Source organism: Halyomorpha halys, unplaced genomic scaffold (assembly GCF_000696795.3).
Source record: "Halyomorpha halys isolate HHAL.00 unplaced genomic scaffold, Hhal_1.1 Scaffold91.1, whole genome shotgun sequence".
In the NCBI taxonomy this organism is placed as follows: Eukaryota; Metazoa; Arthropoda; class Insecta; order Hemiptera; family Pentatomidae; genus Halyomorpha; species Halyomorpha halys.
In genome coordinates this window covers 1,571,128-1,584,846 of record NW_027110755.1, presented here as the reverse complement: position 1 = coordinate 1,584,846, position 13,719 = coordinate 1,571,128, and the positions used below count along the sequence as shown (strand labels likewise).

The 13,719-nt window shown below is 28.6% G+C and overlaps 1 protein-coding gene across 3 annotated transcripts in view; it reads left to right on the top strand.

Annotated features, from left to right (window-relative positions):
* The window catches only part of Piezo (piezo type mechanosensitive ion channel component), a 171,175-nt gene that overhangs the window by 136,635 nt on the left and 20,821 nt on the right, over window positions 1–13,719 (top strand). For all 3 annotated transcript variants that reach the window (XM_014414973.2, XM_067048891.1, XM_067048892.1), the window contains 6 exons: window positions 1,822–1,989; window positions 5,798–5,868; window positions 5,958–6,008; window positions 6,099–6,127; window positions 7,125–7,291; window positions 7,371–7,462. In XM_014414973.2, coding sequence (XP_014270459.1) covers window positions 1,822–1,989; window positions 5,798–5,868; window positions 5,958–6,008; window positions 6,099–6,127; window positions 7,125–7,291; window positions 7,371–7,462 — 578 coding nt within the window. The remainder of the gene's footprint in view (window positions 1–1,821; window positions 1,990–5,797; window positions 5,869–5,957; window positions 6,009–6,098; window positions 6,128–7,124; window positions 7,292–7,370; window positions 7,463–13,719) is intronic.

The following is a 13,719-nucleotide window of genomic DNA, read 5'->3' as shown; positions in this document are numbered from 1 at the left end:
ATATACAATCACTTATACTTTTAATCAATTTTTTACTTGTTCCTATTTTAAATTAAATAGTTTATTTTATTATAGATATCTTGTAAAATAATGCTTTTCTTATTTTTTTTTTACATGTGAGTTATTTATGGCTAAATTTTGAGGGTAATCGGTAGTTGATTGTATATACATAAACAAATATAAGAATGAACTGAATTTTGACATGAATATGTCTATGAATTTGTTACGGTAGTGTTGGTATCTAATCCTGAAAGCAAACAATAAAAAATGCGAGTGAAGTTCTGTTTGCCCTTGCTGGTCTGAAGCTATCACTAACATCCAAAATTCAATTACTCCAATACCAAGGATCAAATAGTTTAATAAAAGTATTTACACAATTCTTAATGAGTCTTCTGAATTTGTGTTTGTTTTGCTAGACTTTCAAAGTCTGTTTCAACTCTGGTTGAAGCCAGGATTAATAAACTCTTTAAGTGAGAGTGTTTGAGTGAAGACTGATCTTCATTTTAATCTGGCTGATATTATCTAGAAAAACTGCTCTCACAATATTTCAATACAATATAATATTTCATGACAAGGACTTCCCCTTCGACCTTTGCCAATCAGTAGCTCTCTTCTGCTTGGTACAAAATGTCTATTACCCTAATAGTTATTTTGTTACCTATATAAAATATTCCCATTCTAAATTAATCTTTATCTCAGAAAGAAGCTTGATTTTTTAATTATCTAAATTAAGCCTAAAAAATTTAAAAACTTGTAAGCCAACTGCATGCCAATTCCAAACTGCTGGTAGTCACATTGTGGTGGGACACATGGCTTTTGTTGGGCACCAATGGTTTAATGTTGTCTAGACCTTTAAACAAAGTTGTGATTATTAATTTACTTCTTTGCACAATATGTTTAATAAAGTAGAAGTAATTTTTCAATCAAATTTATTTTATTTGTTTTGGAAGTTGTTATAACATTTTTCCTAGAGCTTGGGACCATTTTTTTTCTTTCCGTCTGATTTATCAATAAATATATTTTTATTACACCTATTATTATTATTTTCCAAAACGAATGAATTGCATAAAAATATCATAATATAAAATCTTCATAATATAAATATAATGAGAAAGGTTGCTCTTAATTAACTTTGTAAGCAGAATTTACTAGTATTTTTGTCAAGACTATAGGAAACAGATTTAAAAATAAAATAACAATAAAAAAAAATCCAATTAAATAAAATAACCACTGGAATTAACAAGTAGACAAAGCATTTGACATAGACCAACATTTTGTTTTCAGTGTTTGTAATATTTTTATCTGTTTGTGATATGTTGTGTTTATTATTGGTACTGAATTCTTGTTATCACATTAGAAATTTAATATTATTGTAAATACCATAAATTCTTGAAACCACCTTAACTTATACTTATCATATAAATATATATGATATACATATATAAGTCAGATTATTGGTAACAATAGATCAATAGATACTTTTGTGAAGTTGAGAGTTAAATCAATGCCTTAATATCGACAAAATTATGAAATTATCAATGATTAACTCATAATTATTGATAATTTCACAATTTTGTCAAACTGAAGTTTAAATTTGGTTCAGGTTGGCTTATAGCAAAAAATCTCATCATTGCAAAAATGTTCTATCACTTTTAACTCTAACACCACACACAATGTTTGTTTGATATTTATATCAAATATAGTACTCTCTTTTATTCCAATAATTTGGCAGTGGTTTTGGAATTGATGGTTAGTAGATTTAGTGAAAGGATTATTAGCATGAGCTTTGTTGCATGTTGTGTTTTGTGCATATATGTTTAGTTCCTAAGGGATTTCATGAAAACCGACATGGACACTGCAGCCGATAAAGCTTTGTTGACGGATGAAAATGCCCGAAGAAGAAGTGGCCGGCGAAGTTCTGTTCCTCTTCCTCCATCTTCTGCTAAACCTTTGAAGAAGAGTGTTTCTTCCCTTCCTGACTCACCTCATGTGAGTTACTACCTTACTAGTTTATTTAATTGTAATAAATAGGTTTGGAAATTACAGCAAAAATAAAAAAACCAATAACTTTTATGTAATTTATTTGGATTTTCTGAATTAGAGTTATATACTGTATTCTATATAACTGTATTTAAATGAAAATTTATTCATTAGTCCAAATTTTACTTCTAGTACCTTTTTGCATTATCAAATGTTATTTTGATGTTTGTAATTCTCAATGTTGCAAAATAATGGTTAGGCTTTTTCTAACCATTATTTCATTTCTACTGTGCACTGCTTGAATGTTTTATGTGCTGTTATTTTTAAAGTGACTAATAAACATTTTTCACTTTTTATCTTTGTCCCCATTTGTCACTTTCTAAAAATCTCTATCTCGTTTATCATTGTGTTTATTAAAAACATAAAGGTAATGATAGAAGATATTTAGCACTACCCATTATGATTATGAAATATTTGTTTTCACTGATCATTTTTGCTTCCTTTTTGGTTTATGTATAAAATATGTGAATAATATTGGTCCCTAATGTTAATAAAATAGCAGACAATTTATTTTTCAAATTTATATCTTGTCAAAATAATTGTTCCAGTTTTCTTCTAAAATTTGTTCCTGAAATTTTAGGTTAGCATCATATAAAATCCGTGTATTTCCAAAACAAATCATAGAGTGCTGTTCGAGATTTGCTTAAGGGTTCATTAGCAATGATAATGTTTATTCCCCTTTTTTGAAGTAGCGAGGCTTCCTTGGCTTCGTCTTCTACAATTATCTTTTAACTAATTTTCACATAATTCACCATAAAATGTTAACTTTTTGAATTATGCTGAAATAAATTTTAAAATATTTATTTTTAAAATAAATAAAGTAAAAAAGATGTTTTTTGGCAAAATTTAGTTCAATCACATCTTGTGCAATACCGCATGTTTAACATTTTTAGGTCTAAATCATTATTACACCTTTTAGGATATAAAAATAATTAGCTTTGATACTTTATCTAAATTAAAGAATTTGAAATCTCAGAAAATCTGTTCCAAATGTATCGCCTATTGAAAGAGCGATTTAGAAATAAGTGTTTTAACATGACTAAGGGCTTAAAGCTGTTGAAGCAGATCAAAGAGGAATAGAACTTATCAAAGCTGATCCAGCCTAGAAACAACTTAAACGTGATTATACAATATTGAGTTCATAAATGTTGTCTGTATCTGACAGCAAATAAGAAAAACACAAAATTCATCTTCTTATATTGGCACAGCAGTAACATGGAGCTCTCCATGACTTACTTCACTACTACCAACTATTTCTTGCATGAGCAATGACCAATTGCTGAAGATTCTACTCTATTCTCTGAAATGATGACTTCTATTATTTCTTCTATATTAACATCTGTTATTTAATTATTTAAATTTTATGTCAGTTACTCAGCTTTATTTAAACTCATTAAAATGAATGATGACTGTAATTTCTCTTCTAATTTTTATCATTGAGGAAACTGTTTCATTTGCTAATTCAGTAGTTCTCATAAGCAACTTGTGAAAGAAATAGTTTATTATCTTTTTACTCCACCTTCATCATATTTCAGTTTATGATTTCCAGAAATTTATCCATACAGTTAATTGAAAAAAAAAATCTTTTGCTTTAGTGAAAATATGTATTGTATTGTGTAATATTAAACAAATTTTATATAGAATAGTGCTGTAGAGAATAAATAATATTTTTGTTTGTATTTCTTGTTCTATGCTTGATGTTTCATTTTTGGTTTTATATCTTTGGCTGGAATGTTCATGTTAGGTTGATTTATGTATTCTTTTAAAAATATAATATAAATATTTGATGATTGATTAAATTGTTTGAATTTTATATATTTGATGCAATATTGATTCAGTTAGTCCCTACATTATTAAGATATAATTTTTATATTAAAATATTTTATAATTAATGTGTTGTTACAGATTAGACTGTGTATGGTCTTGATTGATTTGTGTGAATTTTTTTTATTTGTCTTGAGTTAAAACTCAAATAAAACTTAATTTATTTATTTCAACTTACTTTTTTTATATCATTTTGTTTTCAGTATTCATTGATTTGGTTAATGATGCATGGCTAATAAACTATTTGCATGTATTTCTAATTGCTTTTTTTATTTTTTAATGTGCAGCCTTGAAATGCTCTATTCAGTGTTTATTGTCTTTTGATTTTATCCAGTTTTAGTAAGTTTATAAATGCTTATTGGGTTATAACTTTTTCCTGTTCCATACTGATGGGATGGTTAGTAAAAGCTTGATAACAATGTGATTGGTGGAATGTTATGTTGATGAAGGCATGTAATTAGATAATGGATTTTGTTTCTTTTTACATCTTAAAAACATTATAGTTGGTTAGAAATTTACAGTTTTAATTCCAAAATGTTTGAAAAAATTTGTTAATTTACAAAGGTAACTGTGTAGCCTAATAGATGGGACGAAACAAACATAACTGTAATGGACGTTAAAGCCACAAAGTACTCACTATACTATGTAATCATTGTAATCATTGTGCCAACTGTGTTTTTATCATTTATATAATACAAATTATTAAGGTATAAAACAGTTGAAATAAAAAAAAAAAAAAAAAAAAAAATAGCGCAATTAAAATAATAAAACACAATTTTATTATAACTATCTCCTTCTTTGTAAAACTTTGCTTTTATCTTACTTATTCTCTATTCTTTCTTTTCTGTATCAATTACTTCTTATTGGTTGGACATTTCTTTATCTTTTGGTAAAGCTGTTTAATCATCAAAGTTTTTTCCATCACTTTCTTCTGTAACTCATGCCAACATATCCTATTTTCTGAACCCCCTCAGCTCCTTCTGGGAGAAGAACGATTCTTTTCTTAATGATACAAAATATGTTTCTATATGTACTTTTATTTTTCTTGTAAGGAACGTTACTTCAGAAGCAAAGCCCAAGATTTAGTTTTATTTCTTCACACTCCTTCTATTTTATTGCTATTTTACTCTTTCTTAAGATTCATCAAAAAGCTTGAGGTTTTTTTTTTTTGTGTATCAATGCTCTGCATTTATAATTGTTCATACATACTCTTTTCAGTTTTTATTAATTTACCTGAGATACCTAGATGAAATTTTCTATTCATGGAATTATTAGTCACTTTGAAATTAATAATTATTTCTTCTCTGTGCAATGCAGTTAGGACATGTGTCCACTTTGTCACAAATAATATTTTCAATTTTTTTTGTGCAAAAAATTAATGACTATAAATATACTTAACATTCAGCATTGTGATTTTAAGTGTTAAGTAAAAAGGTAATTAATGAAATGCTAATATTTTATGACTGATAAAACATACAAACTTCTAGATTATTTATAAAGTTAGCAAATTGAATCTCATCAAGTGCATGTTTATGTACTGTTTGGCATTAGCCAGTACTAGATAAGAGAGTGCAATGTTGTAATGTGAATTACTAATTACCTCTTCAATCTCCTCTAATGACTTGAGAGATTGTATAATTGTCTATTGCTATGTTAAATGATCAATTAAAATCATTAAAAAATATATATTAATTTATAAATTATTTGATTATAAAAGTAATCTAATAATTATATTCTAACATGTAAAATATTCATAATATTTTATAATTCGTTAATTGCAAACAAATGTAATCTAATTGTTAGCCTAATCATAATATTTTTAATTAAATAATTTGAATATATTTTCTCTTTATAAACTTTTATTTTACTTCTCAAAAGGAAATATGAATAATTTAACATTTCATTAATTTAACTTCTAATTAATTCATTTTAGAAACTATCCAAAATAATGGAAGCTCGTGAACCTAAACCAGGACCTAGTCGTGAAGAGGATCAAACGGATAAGTTGGTTTAATAATTTCAATATAAAATGAAACAACATTAATTATTTTTTCAAGTCTATTGACTAATTCATGTATTATTTGATGGTTTAGGTCTGAAGAGGATAAAAAGAAAATTCAATTTGGTGATGGTGATGATGGCAGGTATATTTATTTAATATTTTTTGTGAATGTAGGTTATTTTTGAAATGGTTCAGGGTTTGTTTTGTATATTATTTTTTTATTTATTTCCAGTGAGGAGGATGACTTATCATCAATTTCAGGTAAGGAAATGAAATATATTTTTATTCTTGAATTTCTTCAAATTTTATCTCATACGTATAAAAATACGTCTTCCTATATTGTTCCCATATGAACTATAAAGCAAAACAACTTTTTATACTTCTAATATAAATTTCTGTTTAGTAAAATTCATAATTCTACACCAGTTTGAATTTAATATAATATTCTGATATTTTAATATTGATCCATAATGTTCAAAACTTAATAATTATCCTACAAAGTATTAATTTATACTTTTAACCAAAAATCTCTCCTTTCTTTTACTTATTGTGTGACCTCATGTTAACTTCGTCTAAAGTGATAACTTCAGAGCCTCGAGCCATCTTCTAGTAGTTTTCGTGGCAGCTTTCTAGTTATTAAGCACTGTAGTTGCCTTGGCATAACATAATATTCAGGGTAAGTGCATACCATACACATTTTCACCATAATAGAGATCTGCACTTACCCCTCCTATAATGTTTGGCTTGGCAATTGCAGACTTTCACTTAAAAATAAGAAAACTATCAAGGAAATATATAAAAAACAAAATATTTTGAAAAAGCTTCTGAAGGTTCTACTTACCACAAAAAAAAAAACAGGTGTGGTGATGGGTAAAATCAATACAGTGTACTGCAGAACTTGATAGATCTAACTTAATTAAAAGGTTGAAACTAATATCTTGACATGTTACATTTCACCTTAGCAAACTCGTGTGACTGATTTGTAAAACATCAGCATTCATTATTCATGATTCCTAAAGAGCATCTTGTATCCATTAAGGATTTGGATTTAATTAATTGATTATGCATTTATTTCATTAACACGTTCATTCCACATTGCCTAATTTATTTTGTGATAGATTCAGGAAATAAATCTTAAACTTCTCCATTCAGATTAGGTTAGTAACCTGTGGTATAATCTTTCCTTCCTGCCTTAGTTAATAAGAAGGTTAAACTATTATTAAAAAACCACAAATTTATTATTTTTAAAATTTTTTAGATGAACCTCTTCCGCCTTCATTGAAATCTAAATTCATAAGCCTCATTAAATTCATTATTGCTTTTATCAACAGCATTATGGTTACAATCACAGTGTATTTAAACAAATTTTCAAGGGATTACCGTTTTGTTATGAAAACTCTTACAATAGAGAAAAAACAGCTGAAGGTGAGATAAATTAGTAATGAATATTTTATTGAGTACTGAATAAAAATTTGTTTAAAATATCATAATGGTGTGCTTTCAGTCAACTAAGAACTTCGGAAGTGGTATCAGACGTGGATCAAACAGAATGTGGGAACCTCTCCCAAGGTCAATCACACTAAAATCTAAATCAAGGTGCAATTTTATTCTTAATTTCATGTTTATGATATATTTAAACAGTTAATATCTAATTTTATTAAGATTTTTTTTATTTAAATTTTTATCTTTAATGAAAGATACATACATCTTTTATTCTATTCATTTGTTTTTGGAATAATGTAAAACTTGACTAAATCTAATTTCTAAGAATAAAACAGGCTAACAGTGGTTTTGTTTCTGGTACTTTAGGAGGTGATGTGGATGTGGTGCCCTTAATTCGAATATTGCATTAATTTTTACTTCTGGGTTCAAATTTACAAGATATAACATTATAGTATAATATTCATTACAATAATTTAAAATGGAGTGCATGAATCAAATAAAAACATTTAACAGATTTGTTTATCAATATTTTATTTTTAAAAATTGTAGTGAGATAGTCCGGGTTATATTTATTACCCCTATTAATTATTATTTCAATTAATTGAAATTGTAATAATTGGTTATAAAAAGCAATGAAAGAGGAATGTCATTGATGAAACCTACCACCTTTGTGGGTTTTAACTCCCACCTCTCCAATTTTATTTTTTAATGTTTTTCTAGCTTTCACTCCTCAACAAAGTTTAATAGCAGCTGAAAATTTGTATGTGAATCAAAGAATTTCATTTTGGGGTCTCAACTTTTTTTTATGGTTACAGCTACCGATTCAGTACTGAAGCGTCTTGATCTAGTTTAGAATAAGGCATTAAGGATTATTACCGCTGCGGCTAAATCAACACCGATTCTAGCCATGTAACTGCAAGCAGTGATCGATTCCCTAAAAGGCAATCAAGAAAAGAATGCATCATCTCATCCTTTACGAGCACGTACTTAGAAATGGCTGTGATTACTAGGCCAACACTGTTGGTAATACTAGGCGACTTAAAACGCTTCTCATATTTATTGAGATAACAAAATCCATCGTCACAAGCCTTGGCCTGAACTTTGAAATAAGAGAGCCTCTACCTGACTTAACAAAAGTGTTTGTATGTGTCCATATACTATAGTGATAGATTTAATAAAGCTCATCAACAAATCCATGACTCCAGCGGAAGGAATAAAGAATGTGCAAGGAATACATTGGCCATTATATATACACTGATGGGTCAGCTACAGGAGCCAATAAAAATGCAGGTGCAGGTGTCTATAACAGCCTGTTCCATCTTTCAGTACCTGCTGGGGCAAATGCTACCAATTTTGATGGAGAGGTAGCTGCTATTACTATGGCTTTAGAAAAGAAGTTAGTTCTGCTGTCGGATTCGAGGGCAGCACTGCTGACAATAGCATTTGAACATCCCTCGGCTAATGCTGGATTTCTTGCATGCCAAAAAACTGGAAAGTCAAAGAGAAATACTTACAGTGTATACATAGAAATGAGGAGGCGGATTGACTTGCACGGTTAGGGGCAAGCCAGCCACAGCCGCTTCTTTCTGTTTTCATGGAGATGGTGAAAGAAATAGCTCGAAATGCCATTGCTGAAAGAGCTGAGGAAAATGAGTAGTGGAGAATGTGGAGAAAAGAACTGGGCAGCATTGCTAGATCCTAAGAAACGCCTTCCATTGACTTTACCAAGAACGGGGGCAGTGGCATGCTTCAGGTTGGCCACTGGACATCACTATCTATGGCACCACCAACCATGGTTGAGTCCCAATTGTGTCTTGTGTGGAGATGGTGAAATGACCGCCGATCACATATTAACATGTAAGACAATGGCAGACAATTTCAGACAAGAGTGAAGTGAATAAAGCTAAAGTATACTAGGCTGTACTAAATAAAATAGCAGAAATGCCTCCTTTGGCATAGGAAAAAAACTTTTTTTTATATAACGGTTTTTTAGTATTAATGAAACAATTTTTCATCTCTTTTCTAAACAAAGATGAGCAGAAAATATGACCTTAGCAACCGAGCCCTACTTTTCAGGTTTTTTTAGTATTGTGACAAAATTCTTGTTTATTGAAATTTCATATTCTCTCATGTATATTAACTATGACTTATGATACAGTTTTAACTTTTCCTTTTTCCCTCTACATTACATTTTAGATAAGATATAATGGATATTTAACATCTGTTGGATCAGAACTGTATACAGTACGTTTATAATTTGTATACAATATTGTTAAATGTTATTAATGTAATTTTTGCAAGTAAATTTTAAATTTTATGGTTTCTAGTTTTAGTGGAATTCAGTTTATTTTAAGTAATTACACCTAAACTCAGTTAATATAGAAATAAGTAGTATGTCCCTATTACAGTTCTATGACAGAAGAAGGTACCAAGGATCTAGTAGAGATCCCAACCACTCAAAAACAGAAAAGGTTGGTTATTCTTGGCATGTCAAATAATAATTTTTTATTGTTACTTCAATTCATCGAAATTTCTTATACTCTCTTTTAATGAAATTTTTGCCTTGTTTTAATCACTATGCTTTCTTTAATTTTTTATTCAAATAAGGATCTCACTTTTCATTCAATATTATTGTCATACTAAAATTTAATGGATGCATTAGAAGTTATTTTGTTTATTATTACTATGTTATTAAACCTTATGTCGTTTATTGTTACTATTATAACGGCTTATTACTATGGACTACCATGTTTCTTATTTTATCTTTTTTCTCTCATCTCTCTTATTTCAATCTGTTCTTTTAACTGTTTAAAGGGTAAATGTTTAATTTTATTAGTTCCTGCAATTGAAATTCCTAAATTAATAGCCACTCAAATTACTTCCTTTACCACCCAAAGTATATGAAGTTTAGAAATGGGTCAACAATTTTCTTTGAGATCTCCCCCACATTCAACATTTTAATGTCTATGTGGCGAAAAAACTGGTTCTTAAAAAATATTGTTGCTATCCCCATTTTCATGGACATAAACATTCTATTCAACTACTAAAATATTGTTTAATGTTGATAATCCCTGTCTTGTGGATATTATTAATATTAATTAATATGTATTGCTATTACTGGTTAGGAAATGGTGTGGAATGTATGTTTAAAATTAATAAATTAAATTATAAACTGTTCAAAAGAAAGTGTTTAATATTGATAGCTTATAATAAAAAGATTGGTGCTATGTGGTTAGACTAAAAGGGGTTTACAATATTGATTAGTAGGGTTAGTTACATTTAGACTATTGAGTTTTGAGGTTGGGATAATATAAATAATTCAATTTTACTTTTATTTTTGAAGATTAAAGATCTCGAAGATCAGTTAACTGATGTATTGGAGATTTCCTGGTTTTCTACCTGAAAAACTTGAAACTCAAGGGGTGTGCAGCAGTTACAGCAGCAATCCAAGTCCAGTCCATTGTTCAATAATTAATATATTAACTCAAAGTTGATCTTCAATGACTTTTACTTTTATTAGGTTTTATATTAGATGAGCCATAAAGTTTTGGGTAATTTTTGGATGACTACTAATATTTTGAAAATAAGAAATTGTAAGCATATTTTTAGATAAGCTATCATTCATATTCCTGAACTTCCAGCTTGTATTCTTGCTTCGGATCAAATTCAATGCAAAATAAACCTTAAATGAATATGAAATTTAGTTTGTAGTATTTTTGCTTTCTCACTATCAAAGGTAGGGAAGCTTTGTATTATAAAAATTAGAGTAACCAAGTTTTATTATTTATAAAATCATTATAAGTTTAGGTCTCAAAACATTAGCTTTTTCCAAAACTACTGAAGTGAGACATTCTCTTTTTTCTGAACTACTGATGTTTGTATGATTGTTGAAAATTTAAGGTATTGAGTTTAATAAATAGTTCAAAGGTTACAATTTTTAAATGTTGGTAAGAAAAAGTGCGTGATAAAAGTGTATGAGTTTTACAATTTATGAGTTAAGTTTTACTATAGAAATAGTTCAGTAGTTACAGCTCCTCAATTAGACTCTGAGGAGCAACTTGGTTTGAGCTTAGGCCGCCTATCAGTTCAGCTGAGATTTGAGACTTGTCCTTCTCCTGTGACGTTCTGGTTCCTGGCCTGGCTTGCTGTTGAGTATTTGGGTCAGCTGTACTTTGCTGTGCTGCTGTTGCATACTCTGACATGGAACTGTTTTAGGATCAAAAGTTATGTTCATCTAAAGTGAAAGGGTAGTACCTTCCAAGCCGAACAGATGATTCATCACTGTCCTTGGTGGATGGTTCATCTTCCAGATTATCATTTTCAGATCTGTCAGTACTTTGCAAGGCAGTTCTGAATTGGTCTAGTTCAGAAATGTTAACAAATTGTATAGCTCAATAATATCTACTGAAAAGCATGGTAAAATCATTTCATTATTCATCTATTTTTAAAAGAATCATGATCATATCTTGATTCATATTTTTTCTTACTGTTAGTATCTTTGTTATTTGAGTTGTAAGTTTCAAATTTAATCATTATACATTTTTATTAACTTATATCCTTCACTTTACTATTCATCTCCTTACTTTTTGAAAAGTTCCTTTTATTCTTAAGTAGTTTCATGATTTGCTGAGCTTATGTTTCATTTAATCTATATTGAAGCACATACATTGAAAAATAAAAAAGCATGTTTCCAGTAAAGAGTGGAAAATATCTGCTTGTAATATAGCTATTAATCTTCCTTTTTTTCTCTTTAACTTATTTTAATGCTAATGAATAATTTAATCCTGTATAGAGTTTAGACTTTTTATTTTATATTTATCACAAAACCTACATTTTTTATTACTATGACTTATTTTTTGTTAAATGCCTACCTGCATGAATACTGTATCATTGCAGTTTAAACTATGTGTTATTCCATTCTGTTTTTTATAAAATTATATTTTCACTGTTAAAATTTTACTGATAGGTGCCCCTGAATTTACTTTTTTTTTAATATGAAATAACATAAAATATATGGTCACTAGTAAAATAATTTACTATGTATTTATAAAAAATAATTGTATTTTATCTTAATTTATCTATACCTCTAAAAGGAAATGAATGAATATTGATTTTATATATATATGTGTGTGTGTATGTATATATACATTTGGTGGGTTTTGAGGATCAGTCAATAATACAACTTTGTTCTGATGACATTTCACAACTTAGTTGTTTGCATAGTCATGCCCTACCATGAGAAAAACAGTTTTTTAGAGCCAACATTCTCTTCAAATAATTGCCACAAAACTACAAGTACATAGTGCAATCTTTGACTAATAAATATTAAAATTAAAATATGGTTTAATTCTAACATTACTTACAATTCTCAACCACAGTGTTCTACATTAAGATCCTGTCATCTTCAGGTTTAGGGAAGAACTGAATCAGTTCTGAAATGAAGATAAGGAGGAGGTCTCCCCACATATAACTTTTTTTATTTATTGTTTCATTTTGTTTTTGTTTATTTCTCAGGTGTTAGTCAGTCTGTTGTTTATATTTTGTCTGTTTCTATTTAATGTTGTTAATTGTGTCCTTATGTATTTATTAGGTTAGATTAACATGAATTTAAATTTTTTACATCTGATTTTTTATTGATGGATTGGTTCATATGTTTTTCTATTGTGATCATTTCTTTTACATTTGGCTAGAAGTTGTTTTTTTCCCGATGTTTGATTTTTGGTGCATCAAATTGGAATTTATGTCCTGTTTGTCTAAAATGTGTAGTGAGAGCTATTTGGTCAGGTTTGTTGGGGTTGTCTGTTATAGAGGCACAACTGTATTTGTGTTGATATATCCTTCTTTTTAGATACTGTTCTGAAGTTTCAAAATAGGACTTCTTGCAGTTTTCTTCACAAGTAATTTCATTCACTACTTTAAATTTTAGTTCTATTTTATCTTTATCTTTCGTATTGGTGTAAAGCTTAGATAAAGTGGCCATGTTTTTTTGTGTAATTGTATAATAATTTTTGTCTTTGTTATTCTTTAGAGTTTTTGATATTCCCTCTGAAAATGTGGGTATATATTGGATTATGTAGTATCTTATGCTGTTGGTTTCATTCTGTTGTGGTTGTCAATGTTTTTATTTGCTTTAGAAGTTGACAGACTTGTTCATGTGGGTACCCATTTGATAGGAGGAGATCTACAAATTTTTTTGGTATTTAGGGGATGTTTATTTTCATGCCCGGTTAATTAGATTTATAGCTGTGTTAATTCGGTATCTTTTTGGACATTAGCTGGTATAGCGTATATATCTTCCAGAGTGAATAGGTTTTTGCAACCATTTTGTTTCTACTTCCCCATTCAATTATCTTATTTCAAGTATATCTAAAAATGGTATTTTGTTTTCTATTTCACTTTTTATAGAAAAA